Source organism: Vulpes vulpes, chromosome 1 (assembly GCF_048418805.1).
Source record: "Vulpes vulpes isolate BD-2025 chromosome 1, VulVul3, whole genome shotgun sequence".
NCBI classification, from domain to species: Eukaryota; Metazoa; Chordata; class Mammalia; order Carnivora; family Canidae; genus Vulpes; species Vulpes vulpes.
The window spans coordinates 99081220-99099885 of record NC_132780.1 but is presented as its reverse complement, the minus strand read 5'-3'; the positions used below and the strand labels follow the sequence as shown (position 1 = coordinate 99099885).

General features: G+C 41.9%; 1 protein-coding gene across 1 annotated transcript in view; it reads left to right on the top strand.

Moving 5' to 3' along the window:
• Positions 1-2507: 2507 nt before the first annotated feature.
• The window catches only part of PROS1 (protein S), a 61429-nt gene continuing 45270 nt past the window's right edge, over positions 2508-18666 (top strand). The window contains exon 1 of the mRNA XM_025989894.2: positions 2508-2784. Within this exon, the coding sequence (XP_025845679.2) occupies positions 2709-2784 (76 nt within the window). The 5' untranslated portion in view covers positions 2508-2708. The remainder of the gene's footprint in view (positions 2785-18666) is intronic.

The window sequence follows — 18666 nt, the reverse complement described above, 5'->3', positions numbered from 1 at the left end:
TCAGCTACTGTGAATAATGCTTTGCAGAATGTGGGAGGACAGATATCTCTTCCAGATAGTGATGCCTTTGGATATATACCCAGAAGTGGGAGTCTTGAATCGTATGATAGTTCCATTTCTCATTTCTCGAGGAACTTCCAAAGTATTTTTCATAGTGGTTGTACTAATATACATTCCCACCATCCTCTGCATCTCCATCTTTTCTCTTGAATAAATGTAACTTGGTTTCTAATCTTTCCTTGCTCTGATCCATTTTGCAAGCATTTAACAAAGTAATATTCTCAAAGTAAAACAATGGAAGTTACTCCTTTTAAAACAAGCAAACTTACAAACATATTTAGAAATGTACTGAAAATAAATTTTGGGCAAGTGAAACGGACCAGTCATTAATTTATTGAGCTAAAGCCAGTTAACATCGTCACAGAGTACACTTCTAAGATAAATTAAAAACCTGAAAATTTTATCCAAAGATGTATTATTAAATTTTATTATTAAACATCTCAGTAACTGATTTTTCAAAGTCTGACATTACAGTAGAGGTAGGATACACAATTTTTCATCACTGACAAATTACTGACGCTGTGATGGACAGTTATGGTATTAAAAAGATAATCACTTTAAAGTGAAGTCTTCAGGAGAGCAAGATTTTTCTTTTGGGTAACTCATGTCTCTCTAAGATATCCTTCTTCAAATTTTGTATATTTTTTTATATTGGGGATATTGGAGATAGCTATGAATGTTATTGATTTGTGATTTGGGAAGTTCTCTCTCCTTGTGAAATTTTGAGATTTATAAGGAGATTCCCAAATTGAGCCTTTACTTGAAAGACTCCTAGCTGGGGATCCATGGGTGGCTCTTCGGTTTAGCGACTGCCTTAGGCCCAGGATGTGGTCCTGCAGTCCTGGGGTCCCAGGATCCACAGGATGTGGTCCTGCAGTCCTGGGGTCCCAGGATCCAGTCCCACATCAGGCCCCCTGCATGGAGCCCGCTTCTCCCTCTGCCTCTCTCTCTCTCTCTCTGTCTCTCATGAATAAATAAATAAAATCTTAAAAAAGAAAAAGAAGAAAGACTCCTAGCTTAAGTGCATTTAAATTTAAATGTAAATTTTAATTTATTAAATAAATAAATTTAATTATTAAATTAAATTTAAATATAGTACTTAAAGGTCATTTTGTTTAATGCTATGATAGCACATCAAACAATTCTACAGAGATTAGAATCATATTTACAATTAAATCACTTGGGGGTTGGGGTTAAAATGGCGAATAGCTTGTCTTGGTAGAGTCAGAGCAAGAAGGAAAAGAATTTCAAAAAGGGAATCATTCAGTAATTCCTTTGCAAGTGTTCTTATCAGAAAAAGTGACTCTAATATCCACTTCCATTCAGCTGGGTCGCAGAACCACAGACAGCTGGAGCTGGAAGAGACCCTCCCCGAGGTCAGCCCGAGGGCTATCACTCACACACAAAGGAAACCAGGAGGTAGGCTCATTTGGGCAGAAACTCTAGACGTGATAACAGTAGAGATGCCTTCAGGACTATTACTGAAAGCACAGTAACGGCTTTACATGTGTTATCTCTTAAATCCTTACATGAACATCATGAAAACCCACTATTATCCTGGAGATACAACTGAGGCTTAGGGAGGTTAAGCAATTTGCTTAAAGTTACAGAATGAATAAATGATAAAAGTATTGAGATTTGAATCAGGCGTTTTAGCTCCACATGCAGCCTTAAATATTATGTAACATTACAAATGTTCATGTCTGAACACAACACGTGGAGGTCATATCGCAAAAAAACATGAGCTGTTCGAAGGTGATGGAATTTGATACATTCTTGTTTTTTTCTCAGAACTTTTTTTTTTGGCCATAGGTTTGGGTTTTCTTTTTTTTCTTTTTTTTAACCATAAATACAAGAACGAAAGAAAAATGTGGATGATCACAACTATCCCATTTGCTCCCATTATCTCTCGTCTGAGGCCTTCCTGGAGTCACTGGCTTCTAGGCTTGATTAATGTCTCCATCTCCTGCGCGATCGTTCGTTCGGAACCTGGACCCGGGTCCTGAGTCCTCAGAGTTCCCTCTCGCCCCAGCTCCCTTGAGGTGCGGGTCCCGGTGCGGGTCCCCGTCTCCGTCCGCGTCCCCGTCCCGTCCCCGTCCCGGTCCGCGTACCGGTCCCCATCCCAGTCCCGTCCCCGTCCGCGTCCCCATCCCCATCCGCGTCCTCGTCCCCATCCCGGTCCCGTCCCCGTCCCGGTCCCGGTCCCCGTCCCCGTCCGCGTCCCCTTCTCTGTCCGCGTCCCCATCCGCGTCCCCGGTCCCGGTTCCCGCCCGCGTCCCCGTCCTTGTCCGCGTCCCCATCCGCGTCCCCGACCCTTTGGAGGGCTCCGCGCGGAGACCGGAGCGAACCTGGGCGAGGACGCAGGATGTCCCGACTGTGTTTACCAGGCCTCCGACACGCCCCCTGAGCCCTGCCCCCAGCTTCGAAAAGCTTCCTGGAAATGTCCTCGTTATCACTTCCCCTCCCGGGCTGGGGGCTGGGAGCGGGCGGTCCCCCCGCCCCCGGCGCCCGTGTTGGGCAGAGCGCTGGCTCGCAGGCGCCGCCGCCCCGCAGTCCTCGGAGAGCGGCGCCCGGGCTCGCAGGTCCCCGCGTCCGTCCGTCCGGGTCCCCGCCGCCGCCGCCCCGGTCCCCCCGCCGTCCGCTCCGCGATGAGGCTCCTGGCTGGGCGCTGCGGGGCGCTGCTGGCGTGCCTGGTCCTGGTGCTCCCGGTCTCCGAGGCCAACTGTGAGTAGCCGGCCGCGCGGTCCCTGGTCCCCGGCGCCCACCGCTCGGCAGCCGCGCCGGAGGATTCCGCGGGGGGCTGCAGCCGCCGGAAAGTTTCCCCGGCCTGCCGGGCGGGGGCAGCAGCCGCGGGCCTGCGGGCGGTGTACGGGGCGCGGGGGCGGGGCGGGGGGCGCGGGGGGCGCGGGGGCAGGAGCGGCCGGGGCAGGAGCTGCAGGAGCTGCAGGGGCAGGAGCGGCGGGGGCAGGAGCTGCAGGAGCGGCGGGGGCAGGAGCTGCAGGAGCGGCGGGGGCAGGAGCTGCAGGAGCGGCAGGGGCAGGAGCTGCAGGAGCGGCAGGGGCAGGAGCGGCAGGGGCAGGAGCGGCCGGGGCAGGAGCTGCAGGAGCGGCGGGGGCAGGAGCGGCGGGGGCAGGAGCTGCTGGCCGCATGGCTCCAGGCCCGGGGCGGCTCTCGCTGCGCGGTGGCGCCGCCGCTGGCCCGCCCCAGCCTCCGCAGTCCCCAGGGGCCGGCCGGGCGCTCGCTCCCCGGGAGCGGCGGGGGCGGAGGGCCACTGCGTGTCCCCGGGCTGGCGGCCGCCCGCCCCCCCGCCCCCCTGGCTGCAGTTTGCCTCCCTTTTGCAATTTCTGGACTTTGAGCAGAGTGCGCTTATCTCAACATTGACGAAGCAATTGTTTTAGGATCCCTGCTGGTTTGCATAGCGGGAGGCAGATGTCGTTTTCTGACCTTGAAATCAGAAGGACTGCTAACTGGTGTGCTTCTCAGGTCATTTTGTACTATTTCTGACACTGTCACAGCTCTGAGGTCGTGGCACGAATTCTCTGTATTTTATCATTGTATTGTCAGATCTTTATGTTCCCATAGGTGGATTCAGGGCAGGATACTGAGTTTTCGGTGGAGAGTGTACAAGGGCTATCACGGCATTTTAGTACATTTTGATTGCCAGTTAATTTGTTTCCAAAGCTTAGGCACGGTTATTGATTTAAACTGCTTACTTGTGCTACGTTTTATTTTCAGGAAATGGCATGGGAGAGATAAACTCTGAATTGCAAAAACTTTTAGGCTGCCTACTAAAGCGCCTGTGGAAACTTTTCAGAGATGGTAATTTTAGGAGAATTGAGTAGGAATTTACTAATATGTCGCTAGTTTGAATTAGTTACTGATCAGGATGAAGGAGGTGTTTTAAAATTCTAACTTCAACGTCAAAACATCATTTGCTGATCTGATATTAAAGAGCTTCAATAGCTGCATTGCTGTTCAAACCACTACCATGAAGCCTGTATGTGGACCACGTGCACAAATTCATCATTTATATGGTTCATTAGAACAATCAGATGTTTGCCCGGCAATCGGAAAGAGGCAGAAGTAGCCTTCCACATTCACTACTTCTTATCACGGGAATGTGCTAAACCCCTTCTTTTCATAGAATTGTTACATTTTTACTGAATCTAGATGGAGTTGAAATGATGTATATGCCTGTGCGTATTAGATGTAATGTAATCAAACCATATATATGAAGAAATACACTTGTTACATATAAACACTGATAGAGGAGAGGAAATAATAGTACAAATATATGACATAAAGAATACTTGGCCCTATATTGACTTTATTTTTAAAAGTATGAGTAGTTTAATTGTATTAAAAATCTTCTCTGGGGATGCCTGGGTGGCTCAGTGGTTGAGCATCCATCCTCCGCTCAGGGCGTGACCCCGGGTCCTGGGATCGAGTCCCGGATCTGGCTCCCCGCAGGGAGCCTGCTTCTCCCTCTGCCTTGGTCTCTGCCTCTCTCTCTCTCTCTCTCTCTCTCTCTGTGTCTCTCATGAATAAATAAATAAGATCTTTAAAAAAAAATCATCTCTAGTTAACTGATGGGGAAACAGAGATACAGATGGAATGTTTTTACTCCCTAAAGTTTTACATTTGAGATAGAATTAGCATTCTAAATATTTGACCTATAATTCATTGGTTAGTCAATAGAAATGTATTTGCTATTTAAAGAAAAAGATTTACAAATCACAGTTTTAGTTTTGAGAGTTTTAGAAACTATCCAGTTTAACTTCTTCATTTTAACAGTAATGAATTGGTCAGAGATGTTAACTGACTTTGAAGACATTTACATATGCAAAACATATTTTTATAATGTCTTATATTTTAATAAATATGAGAGACAGAAAGGGGGAGAGAGATAGATTTAAAATATATACTGTCTACATATTCCATCACCTGCCAACTAAGGACTGCGATGAAGAGAAATAGGAGAAAGGGGATGTTCTCAGGCTGTGCTAGTTTGATCCCATCTTGACTTCCATTTCTAGGTGAGTGCAGTCTACTCTTGACATTACTGACTCATATTTACTTTCTCTTCTTAATTTCCTTCTTTCTCTCTAATTATTCCTTTCATCATTTATCTACCTGTCTTTTTAAAATGCCCTTTATTTTAGAGTTCAAAATGTTGCACTGATGGAGAGATTTTATTAAGGTTAGGAAGAGTTAGAGACAATTTCTGGTGCAGCAATGATACCATATTCTCTTACCATCAATTCTATGCCAGGATATGTTGTAATGCTTCATAATAGACCTTTTCTATCCACCAAGTTCAGTATCCTCTTTATAGCTAAATGATCTATATTTAAACTTTCAACATATTACAATAAAAGAAATAAGAAGCCTGATGATACATATATCAAATTCTTTAGCCACAAGCAATAATAATGAAAGAAGGAAGGAAGGAAGGAAGGAAGGAAGGAAGGAAGGAAGGAAGGAAGAAGGAAGGAAGGAAGGAAGCTGAGTGGATTTGTTGGAAGACTACTGAATGGCATGCTGAATAACTAGGCCAGTGGATGACAGGGACTTAGGCATCTTGGTGATCTGTATAGTGGGAACTCATGTGCTTGCTGTGTTAGGAGCTGCCATCAGATGACTGGGTTCTAACTACCTTCCAGTCCTGGGTGGACCTGCCCATGATTGAAATTCCCATAAGAGAGGAATTGATTGTTTTGGTTTAATGTATCCCTGGAGTCCTGTGACTGACAGCCCCCACAAAGGAATGGAAGCTGCGAAGGAAGCAGAAATAAGAGAAGTCTATGCATTGTAATGATTGGCTGGACAACATACATGCCCTCTCCATAAACACCATTTGGAGATATTTCAAGTATAATGTATTTGTTTTTAATATAAGGCAAACAACTAACATACAGTAGAAAGGACCTTCTCCTTAATAGATTCTAGTCACCATACCCAAGGAGGAAGGCTCAAGGCTACCATTTCTTAGTTTACTGTCACTGGCTGATCTCCTTCTCTCATAATCCCATGTCAATGTGCTCTGCTCTGCCTTATGGATAAAATCCAAAAACTAATAATACTAGAAAGACAAGCAAAAGAATACAAGTACTTTAGGGTGACCTGTCTTCCTTTTGAGCAGGAGCTGGTGTTTATGACCTCCTCCTTCACTCCCCAACTCACATGTCTGTTGCTTTCACACAGTTGCCTTATGTTTAATTTTGTTGTCTTATCTCTGAGATGAACTACACTCTTGGTCAGGAAGGATCTAAGCCTATTCCCACCTGTAGATATTGTATCCATCTCTTCTTTCACAATTTCTATTGTATACAATAGTCATCTTGAAGGAGCAACACTCTTTCTAGACTTGATTTATACATGGCAACAACACTAGTTTGCATTGATTATTGTCATACAAGCGTAATCTTTTAAAATTTTTCAACAGGAGTAAAGAACTAGCAGTCTCAGCTTCTAATTCAGTGGAAAATATATTGGGTCCCATAGTGAATGCATTTCTTCTTGATTTACCAATTTCTAGATGAGCAAAAGACAATTGCAAGGAAAAAAAGCAAAAAAACAACAAAAAAAAAACCATGAGAATAGGTCGTTGAATTAGTTTCTTATGCTGCTGCAACAAAGTACCACTTCTGGGTGGCTTAAACAACAAAATTTATTGTCTCATAGTTCTGGAAACTAGAAGTCTGAGATTAAGGTGTCAGCAGGATTGATTCCTTCTGGGAGCTGTGAAGGAGAATCTGTTTCACACTTTTCTCCTAGCTTCTGATAGCCTCAGACATTTCCTGGCTTGTACATGGCATTTTCCCTATGTCATCACATCATCTTCCCTCTGTACATGAGAGTCTGTATTCCAAATTTCCCCTTTTGATAAAGACATCAGTCATATTGGATTAGAGCTCACGCTTATGACCTTGTTTAACTTGATCATCTTCAAGCTTCTTTTTCCAAATAAGATCACATTCGCAAGTACTGGGGGATTAAGGACATTACCATCTTCATAGTGGATACCATTCAATCCATAACAATCACTAAACATCATATCATGACAAGTACTTCTTCCTTTTCTACTTTTATTTCTGACCTGGGTATTTTAGCTTTCGGAGAAAAAAATCACTGTAGATGGTATAAAAAACATACTACATTTTTTTTTTTTTTAAAGTAAGCTCTATGCCCAATGTGGAGCTCAAACTCACAACTCTGAGATCAAAAGGTATATGCTCTACTGACTGAGCCAGTAAGGAGCCACCAAAACATCCCACAGTTTTAAAACCACATTTTGGAAGAGAGCATTGTGTCCAAAAAGGCAGTATGAGAGCCTTCAATAATTGATCAATCTGTTGTCATATAAGGCTAGCCTCCTTTTAGGCTTGAGGGTACATATTAAGACCCATGAAAACCATAATAGTCATCCCATTGACTTATTTCCTTTACTGTGGAATCAATTCCTTAGTTAGAGAAAAAGTTGTGGGGCTTAGCATAAAGCATTAAATAAGTCTACCAATAGTGATGCCAATAGAAAAAATTGCATCCAAACATCAAGTGAATATCTCTGTCTCTGAGTACAGTGTACGCCTCCTGGATGATAAAAGAGCCCTAACTAACCAATCATCCACCAAGATCTGATGGGTTTTGTTAATACGTTCAATGTCTAGCAGCAGAAGAAATGGCAGTTACGCTGGCAAATGTGGTGTTTTTCAGGAGTGAGAGACTCGTGAGGAAAAGTCTGTATAGTTGAGTCAATATTTAGTCTGCGTCCTTGCCACTGTGGCTGTTTGTTTTGTTTTGTTTTTGTTTTGTTTTGTTTCTACCTAGCGATGGTAGACCAAGTGACACACCAAGTGATAGTTTTCGCACCAAATGTATCCAGAGACTTGGGTGTTTGGCCCTCATGGCGTCTTAAAAATCAGGAAATTTCATCCAAAAATTTTGCTTTGTGACTTCTCTTGAAGAACTGAAGGACGGCCTGGCGACACTGCATGCACATCCCAACATGGCAGATTCAAAGCTGCTTTCTGAAGATAGAATATACTCTGTCTAGGTTGCTGCAGTTCCAGCCATCCTCTGCCGTCTTTCACCACATCCTCGTCCCTTGTTTATGGTTCCTATGGGACACGTGTGGATTTCTGACTTTGTGACCCTGGCTCTAGATTGCCTGGCAATCCTTAAGTGAACCATTCTATCCCCTCTTATCATTAAGAACTTCTCTGATGTGGGGCTCTCTTGTGAGAATTCACCTGGAACACAAAGAGTCTCAGCTCTGGACCATTCTTGCCAACTGTCCTTGTCTCTAGACTTGATATCTAGCTCTTTATGGTCTCTGAACAGCTAGCCAGACCATTTACAACCACTCAGGAAGCAGAGTAGGTCCTGATCTCATTCTGAGCAAAATGGACAATGAAAAATACTACATGTATGTCTGCCCAGTGTGAGGTTTTTGCTTCTCCAAAAATTCTGCTTCTGCTTGGGATCACCCTTGAGAGAGGCTGTAGTTTGTTCGTTGCAGGCTGTGGTTTCATAGCAGATCTGCCTCTGGCTTGCATTGGTTATGTGACAACAAAGTCTGTAAACTAGAGATTTTTGTCTTCAGTTGGTTGATTTTCATCCTCAGGAGGTTGGCCATAGGCTTTTCCTCATGAGACTGTAAGGGGAGCTTGAGGGAGGACTTCATGTCAGGAGAGCGAACAGCCAGCCCAGGCCACTTAGTTGTGTCTTTAGTCCCATCCTATGCATACCACTGGGATGTGTCACAGGTGACCTACTTCACAACTAAGTTTCTGGCTGGCTGGAAGAGGTAGCATCCAGTTCACAATGAGCTGTTTAGATCAGCTGGTCACCAGGTATCCTGCGGTCAGATTTGCAGACTTCACTAAAGTTCAAAATGATGCCAGGAACAGTATCTCAAAGGGAGACTAATTATTTGCAGAAGGAAATGTGACTTGCTCTCAAATCATAAGCACCTCCCCTGAAATTCTTGTTTGGGGACTTGCTATGATACCCTGGATAGTACCAGAGTACCCCACCATCCTACGGACAACTTGACACAGTTGGATCTGATGGGTCACTGACTGCTTGAATCCGACTTTGAACGAGCTAGAGATCAGTTTCTTATTCCAGTTTCCATCTGTGTCTGGCAGCTTTTGGACTTGTATGATAAACAGACCAGAGTAGAGTATCTAAAAATGGAATATGCTTCAACAATAAGGGATCTGCCAGTATGCATTCTTCCATCTCAGTGTTGAACACCCAGGTATATGAAAACTTGTCTCTCACTTGGGCAGGAATACTCTGCATGACCAAATTGTTGCTGAAAATAGGTCACACCTGCAGAATGAGTCACGGTTTGGAGTTTGAGTTCTATTGGATCAATAGTTAGATCGTTTAGGACACAATTCCCTTAATCAACTGACCCCCACAGGCCTCGGTTCTAACCAGCAAACCTTAGATTTTAGGTGTTTTGCTTCCCTAAAGCCAATATCTAATAATCACTAAAGGTTTTTGGAATCTCTTCCCTTGGTGTAGTTACTCAGCACAGTTAATTTGCGTGGGAGAAAACAAGGGGGAAAGTTCACTGTGTACAGGATGCTTCTTCACGAGCACCTCTCCTCTCCTTCATTCAAGAAGTTCTGGATCCACTAGCCGATTCAAGATTGGTAATTGAGGAGAGGTGGTGATTTCTTTGTATAGTGACTGAAGTACAACCTCTGTTTGCAATGTTTTTGGATAAAAAAAATTTCAGTGAAGAATTTTCCCATCTCATTCGAGGGAGATTTTCATCAATTCTTTCTCCAAGATTTGATCACTACACTCACCCTGACTTTGATCCACGTGAATATGGGCTGCCACCTAAGCTCAGCCGCCCGTGTTCTTCCCATTCCCCCTGAGATCTGGAAGCCTGGTTTCATTGCAGCACCTGCCATCAGCATTTCCAATCTAGGGAGAACAGCCAGTAAAATGCTTTTTAGAGACCCCAGTGATGTCCTTGACAATTGGTTTCTATGATAATCATGGAAATAATATTCTTTTACTTCATACTGGGGAGCGGGATGGATAAGTGAGAGAGTGAATAGGTGGGAACTACGTGAAGGATTCAAGCCAGAACCTAGCTCCTGGTCCTTGTGAATTCTTTCTTTAATATTATGCCAAGGGATGTCTGGCTTTTCATTGCTATTTAGTGTGTGCCAAGGTTTTGCCCAGGATGGCATTAGCCAACCAAGCCAACTGTTAGAACTGGAAGTGGTGATCCTAGCACATGGAATGAAAGCAACAATAAATAGCCAAACGTTCAGCCTGATTCAAAATTATATATGCCTTTTGGTATTAGTTTTTTATTGTTGTATAACCAATTATCACAAACTTTGAATCTTAATAATGATACAATTTATTAACTCGGAGTCCAGGCACAGGTCCAGGGAACTGCTCAGGGTCTCGCAAAGCTAAAATCAAGGTGTCCACCCGAGCCGAGGTGTCATCTGAAGCATCCTCTTCCAAGTGCATTGATCTCTCCAATGAGAGAAAGGAGAGGGGAGATCGGTGGAGGAGGTTTACTTGTGCACGAAAGGGACAAAATTCACTTGTAATTCTCACAGCCCCAACTCAAGGACATACATGGAATATTCGGTCAGCGTGGTCTCTGTTACAAATATTTCTCCTCTAAGGTTAAGATTACTATTTTTTCCTCTAAGAGAAGCACAAACACATATTGCTCATTTAACCTTTAGTGATATCTATTACAAAGTGTGAGGCTATATTAACTATCTATTTGCTAAATAGAGAGGGCATAATTAACTGTGCCCAACAGACCTAAGCTGAGGACATAGTGTAATGACATTGATTGGCTGTTAATGAAGGAGGGTGAAAAAAAATATGGTTAACAATTAAAACTGAAATTATTCCTTTTGTGACAACTGCTACTATTTTACCTTGAAAAGTGACTTCAGGTTTAGAAAGTGAAGTCCTGAAAACATGGTTTACAACTTTGCTGTTCAAGAGTAGTTTGTGAACCAGTAACAGCACTATTACCTGGGAGCTTGTTAGAAATGAAGCATCTCTGGCCCCACACCAGACCTACTGATTCAGAATATTCATTTTAAGAAGACCCCAGGTAATTCCTATGCATGTTAAAATCTGAATCATGCTGGGGTCTAAGGAGCTAGGAGAAAAGGTGGATAAGTGGTTCTGCATAGGAAGTGAATGGAAATTGTAGGGGTGGCAGTGGGAGGCAACAAGGGAGAGAGAGGGGGAGAAGTTGTCAGAGAAGAGAGAAAAGAAGCTGATCCATATGGCAAGACAATGCAGCTTCTAGGAATGTCTCCAGTAAGATTTTTTTTTTTTTTTTGAGAGGGAGAGAGAGAGAGAGCGAGAGAGCGTGCACACACAAGCAGGGGGAGAAGGACAGTGGGAGAGGAGCAGAAGAGGGGGGGGAGAATCTTAAGCAGGCTCTACACCCAGCAGAGAGCCCTACATGGGGCTCAGTCTCCCAACCCTAAGATCATGACCTGAGCCGAAATGAAGAGTCAGGTGCTTAACTGACTGATTCACCAGGCACCCCATCCAGGAGGAAATTATTACATGTGAGGTGGACAGAGGACCTTTAGGAACTGGCTTTTCTTAAGACTCAACGTTAAATTGCAAAAGTTGCTTTGATGTCAACCATAGCCCTTTGTACCTTCCCCCGTCACCCACCCCCCGCCCCCCGGGTTTCTTCAGCAGAGATTGATTTCCACATTTAACTGGATTAAGAACAAAGAGAAGAGAATAGTTCCATAAGATATAACAGAGATGAAGAGTTTAGTGAAAACTAACATACAAAGCCAATAGTGCCCATAAGAACCTCAGCTCCAAAAGGATATGACATCTTGAGAGGTGTTGGAATTTTTATCAGGTGTGAGATTGAGGTTTTAGGACACCAGTCAATAAATTTAAAAAAGGCAAAATGATATGTGACATTAGCAAAACTCAAATTATCTTTAAATTGTTAAGCTTTGATTGAGGGTAATGTTTTGTTAATGCTAAAAGAAAAAAAACTTACCTTGGTGATGCAAAAACAGAGTCTTGACTCTTTTTCTTTTGGGGACACAAATCCTTTTTTACCTAGATATTCCTATTTTATTTTGCACGAATCTGGGAAAGACATATAAGTAACTAATTATAATAACTTGGGGGGATGGGAAAGGATTGAGTGATTTTAGACAAAAAAATACTGCACACAAAAGACTGGAAGAAAATGGATAGTGCTTTAATAGTGTCTTTAGAAAGTAGAGTTATGATGCTTTTTATTCCTTGCTTACCTTTTTACTTTTAATAAATATAGTAACTTGTGTTATTGACGTTAGTATGAAAATGCCACTTCATTTAAGAGTTTTATTTATATTACATTGTTCTAAATATGGAAATTGAGTCCTCCAGGTTTGAGGGGAAGCGTAATAAGGATAATCTATCTAGACTCTTGAGTGTTTCTACTGGGAGGAAAGTAACAGGAACTGGCTCACTGGCTCTAATCTCTTAGTATAACTTTTCTTAGTCCTCTTGCTCAGTTTTTGGAATGGACTTTAAAAAGACACATTCAAGAACAATGGCTTTTAAATCTTTACAGAAATGGTAAAATGATAACTTCTTGCATCTGTGTGATGGTTTCCATCTTTCAGAATGGCATATTGACATTTTCTCATTGTGTGTCACAGGTGTTCTGTGAGGGACTTTCCCAACTTTAGGAAAATGTTACCTTTACTCTCTGTCTACCCAGAGTTGTTACCCCTCTTTCTCTTCCTGCTCTCACTTGAACTTCCTGAGGAAGTGGTTTCTTCAAGCAGGATTTATTTTCTCTCTTCTCACCTTCCCACTGGTATTGGTGATTGAGAATGTTAACAGTGATCCTAGTGTGAAACCGACTCCTTGTAGCTCTCATCCTAAATAATGGTAATAATTATTAATAGCTTTTCTTTTTTTTTCTTTTTTTCTTTTTTTTCAATGAAACATTTTAATTTATTTATTTAAGATATTTATTTATTCATGAGAGACAGAGAGAGAGAGAGGCAGAGACACAGGCAGAGGGGGAAGCAGGCTCCATGCAGGGAGCCTGACGTGGGGCTCAATCCCGGGTCTCCAGGATCAGGCCCTGGGCTGAAGGCGGCGCTAAACCCCTGAGCCACCTGGGCTGCTCTAACTTTTCTTTTTTTGAGAGAGAGAGACAGAGAGAGCACACATGTGCATGAGCAGGGGTTGGGGCAAAGGGAGAGGGAGAGAGAGAATCTGAAGCAGGCTCCAGGCTCAGTGCAGAGCCCAAGGCGAGGTTCAATCATAGGATCCTGAGGTCATGACCTGAGCAGAAATCTAGAGTCAGATACTTAACCAACTGAGCCCCACCCAGGTGCTCCTTTTACTAATGACTTCTTTACAATATTTGATGCTGTTGAAACTTATCTTTTGAAATTGACCTCCTTTTATAAGCATTAGCTTCTTCAAATTTTCTTTCTCTCTATAAGGCATGTTATTCATTCTATTTCTGTTGTTTTGATGATCTCTAGTTTCCCTTAAATATTAAAGTTTCCTTGGGTTCCATTCTGGCCTTATTGAACATCTTTTTCAGCTTAAACTACTCCCTATATTCTAGTAACTCCTAACATTTTTAAACTATTCAAGTAAATCCATGATTAAAATAACCTAATTTGAGAATACAGATACGCACTAAAAAAATGCATCTGTAGTCCTGTTAGCCAAAATAATGCTTTCCTCTATATTCTTATAAGCAACTTTGTCTGAATATGTATATATACTTAGAAATTAAAATACATACATACAAGCAAGAATGGAATAGTGTTTTAATACTATTTTTTCAAATATTATTATTTTTTATTTTTACCAAATATTATTTTTAACTGGATATGTCACCTAAAAATATGATGCTATCTTTCATATCAATAAAATCTGTCACACTTTAAAATAGATTTATAATTTTCCTTCATATATGTTCATCATAATATATTTAATCAAAAACATATCTTTGGAAATTTATATTATTTCCAGTGTTTTGCTAGATCAATAATATTGTAATGCACATATTCATACATATTTCTTTACAAATGTCCATTCTCTTTTCCTCAGATTACTTTCCTAGAAATAGAAAGGTTAGCTGAATATCTAAAGGTTTTGGATATATGTTAAATTTCTCCCTGGAAGTTTGCTTTTTTGTTTTTCTAAAGATTTTATTTATTTATTCGTGAGACACAGAGACAGAGAGAGAGAGAGAGAGAGGGAGGCAGAGACACAGGCAGAGGAAGAAGCAGGCTCCATGCAGGGAGCCCGATGTGGGACTCTTGAGATCATGACCTGAGCCAGAGGCAGATGCTCAAGCACTGAGCCACCCTGAGCCACCCTGGCGCCTGGAAGATATTCATTAGATTTTAAGATGTTTCTTAAAGTTCTCTTTGAATTACCTGTTTTTTTTTTTTTTTCTCCTATTGGTTTTATTTTTCATGCTATTGATAGCCGTTAATTTGTTTCCTCCATATTTCTGATGATTCTTGGTTGTCTCTTCGTATTTAAGCAACAGTGCTGAATTGGCTTTAGGGGGCTTGTGTGAGTTTCTTGTGTTGTATATATCAGTCTAGTTTCCTGTTAGGCTTTTTTGTTTTTTAAGGGAGGGTTAGCACGTAGCTCTTTATACGCTCATGACTTGATTCACTTATATGATAATGTTTATTAGGCGCCCTCTGAATGTACTGCGGTGCGCTGTGAAACCAGTGCTGTGTCATTGCTGGACTTTCAAACGAATGCTCTGCTTCTAGTTACCTCTCTTCCACTCCCACTAATGTTGTATTACAATCTATCTGAGACTTGATTTCTCAAGGGCAGAAGAGTTCTTACTTCCATTGTAACTCCGTGGGTTTGTTTTAGATCAAGCCTTCCTGTCCTATATTTATCAACAGGTCTTCATCAGCTTTCCAGCTTCTGGAGAATTTGTTGGAATTCTTATCTGCCAGTGACTCTTCCCATTCTTTCAACTGTTGCGGGTTATTCCTTTTTCAAATTCTCCTGCAATCGAGGTGCCTGGTAGCTCAGTAGGTTAAACAACCAACTCTTGATTTCCTTCTTTCTTTCTTCTTTTTAAAAAATATTTATTTATTCATGAGGGACACCGAGGGGGGCAGAGGGAGAAGCAGGCTCCCTGCGGGGCACCTGATGCAGAACTCGATCCCAGGACCCCAGGATCATGACCTGAGCCAAAGGTAGATGCTCAACCACTGAGCCACCCAGGCATCCCACAATTCTTGATTTCTGTTCAGGTTATGATCAGGGTCCTGAGATTCAGCCCCACATGGAGCTTTGTACTCAGTGAGGAGTCTGCTTGAGAATTCTCTCACTCCTCCCTCTGCCTCTCCCCCAGCACATGCTCGCTCACTTTCTCTCTAAAATAAATAAATAACTCTTTCAAAAATAAAATAAAATAAAATAAAATAAAATAAAATAAAATAAAATAAAAAATAAAATAAAATAAAATAAAATTCTTCTGAAATCATTTTAATGCAGTCTTGGAGAGAGAACAAATAACTGCTCTCTGACATCACTAACCATAAACACCACTTTCCATGTCTTTAAAGGCAGCTGGTAATAGTCACTAGCCTTTGCCTTATATAGTAGTCCTCTTGGACTGCTATGACAGGATATCACAGACTACATGGCTTAGACAAGAGATTTATTTTCTCATAGTCTTGGAGGCTGGAAAATCCAAGATGAAAGTTCTGGCCAGTTCAGTTTCTAGTGAGGTCTCTCTTCCTGGCTTGTAAACCTTGCTTTTTTACTGTTCTCACATGGCCTGTCCTCAGGGCCTATATGCTTGCAAGGAGAGAGCTGCTAATATCTCCTCTTATAAGGACACTAATCCTATAGGATTAGGGCCCCATCCTCATGACTTCATTTAACCTTAATTATTTCCTAAGAAGCCCCTTTGCCAAATACAGCCACACTGGGCATTTCCACTTAAACACATAAATTCAGGGAGGTGGATGCAAACATTCAGACCATATGCCTTGTCAAGTAGAACACAATTACTTTTTTTTTTTCTTTTTGCTATAACTATGGAAGGGGAGAGGTAGGTTTTTTCTACTTTGTGGCCAATTTTTTTTTCTTTAAGAAGGCCAGAGTTTCTGTATGTTAAATGTGTCTTTCCTTATTACTTGTTTTGTTGTCTTTCTTCCCCAACCCCTTATCCCAATCATTTTCTCCCCTTAAAAAATTATTTTTTTCCATTGTTATTTAGACTGCACCTTACAGCCTTTTAGAAAGTTAACCAGGAATTCTGAGGGTCCGGCAGACATTTGGGGATTTAGTTATAAACACCTACTTAATACTATACTAGTATTCCAAATAATCTCTTTTCCACATCAGCATTTAAAAGAACAATTATCTTAAGAGTCAAAAAGGATGTATCTAGAGTCTTTCTGAGCCTTGCCTCATATCTGGCGGATGTTGCAGGAAGTAGGATAGTGCAGAATTAGGCCAACTCTTTCAGTGTTGCCTTTAAGAATGTCCAAGAACAGTTTGCCTGTTGCTTTTCCAAACATAAACACAGACACAGGCCAGTGAACTAATAATATTAATTGATGCTATCCTAACAAATAGGTCAAATAGAACAAATCCACAACTTTTCCTGTGCCGTAACCTCTTGGTCCATGACGTCAAAATCAGAAGGTGTTCTGGTGTCCTGGTTTGTAGGAGGGGAGAGAGACAAGGAGAGCCACTGCGGGCAAGTCTGGTGCACGTCAGAGAGGAGCTGCTGGGGGAGCCCCGGGGCCAAGGCTCTCTGGGGAGGAGGCCTCCAGACCCGCTCCTTATCCCGCAGCCTCCAACTCTGCGTCCCTTCAGGCGAAGCCCTGTGATTTATCACTCACCAAATCAAAGCAATGATTACTGTTGTGTTTTGGGTATTTTGAGGGTTTTGTTTTTTTGGGGGGGTGGGTGAGGTGGTAATAAGCTATCTGTTCTGTCTTCTGGGTAGAAGTCCTTGTCGCTTTGGAAGGACTAGCTGACGTGTGCCACTTTCTCTGTCTAGGGCTACAATCAAAGGTTTTAACCTTGGGGAAACAATGGCAGAGTGTTTGGTTTATTCTTTGTTTTTCTAGACTAGAGACTGTAAATTGAAGTTGTAATTAAGTGTTGGAGTAAGGAGAGGTCCGTGTCACTCCTGTTGTGGCCAAACAGTTCAGGCATTGTTTCCCTCCTCATGCACAATGGGGGTTGACAATCACATTTTTTTTTTAATGGCACCGATGGCTTTTCTATGTCTAAATGAACACCAGCCTTCATCTCTTTTAATGCAAATGTTTTAGGACTCAATGATATGTACAACCTGCAGCTCACAGATTATTTCCTCTTTTTCTTTCCCATATTTAAATTCTTATCCAGATCTGCTCTTATGATTTTTGACTCTTTTAACGTATTTCTCATCAGCCTATTTATTGCTTGGTCCTCTTGAAGAATGAATGCATACCTCCATGCATAGTTCACCTTTAGAGAATACTTTTTCAAACACTTCTCTAACCTTTGACATAATAATATGAGAAGAATCAGTTGGTCAGCAGCATAGTCCTCAATATAAAGGGAAATAAGAACTTTAGAGAAAAGCAAGTATAATAGTTCTTTTTAAAAAAAAATTAACTTAAAAAAGATTGAAGTGTGGCATGCATCCAGACGTGGCGTTTCTTCCTGAAGGCAAACACAAGCTTCTTTGAAAATTGGTAATGGTTATATAGGCTGACAAATGACTAATGAAAAATCTATCTTTTGGGGGCTTCTGGGTGGCTCAGTTGGTTACGCATCTGTCTTCAGCTCAGGTCATGATTCCAGGGTCCTGGGGGAGCCTCATGTTGGGCTCCTGGCTCAGCAGGAAGCCTGCTTCTCCTTTTCCCCCTGTTTGTGTGCTTGCGCTGTCTCTCTTTCTCTCAAATAAATAAATAAAAGCCTAAAAAAATAAAAATCTATCTTTTGGTTTTCATAGTCCTTACAATCTTCACATTTTTAAATATCCCTACTCAGAAATCTTCCATGGCTGAAATCTTTATAGAAAAAAAGATTTCACATTTGATTACTATGTGATTATTTTAAACAAAATTGGTAATATCTGGACACATGTTTTCCCATCACTATTAATCAATGTTTTTTTCTATATTATGTGCAGTTCTATTTTTCTCAGGCTTTGACTAAAGAAAACATGCCATTTCAACAGTTGACACACGTGAAGCAGTTACGTCTCAGAGTATTATCTAGTTGTTCTATTTGTACATTGAAAACAATTTTCCCCTGCTTCGTCCCACACTGAAGCAGAAACAAAGATTCAAACACTGCCAACCCAAATGCTAGCCAGAGATTTTCTTCTCAGACACATTTTTTTAGGGGTAGTTCTTCATTCTTGGGATGCCAGACAAGTAGGGCCTGGGGAAAGGAGAGTCAGAAAGCATAACTGAAAAAGAGATGAGCTTTGGAAGGAGGAATGTGAGAACCATCTTGGCAAAGAACAAGAGAGCAGAATGGAAAAGGTTTGAGGGATGGGCCGTCCAAAGCCTTAGATCTCTTTCATTGGCAACCTCACCTTCA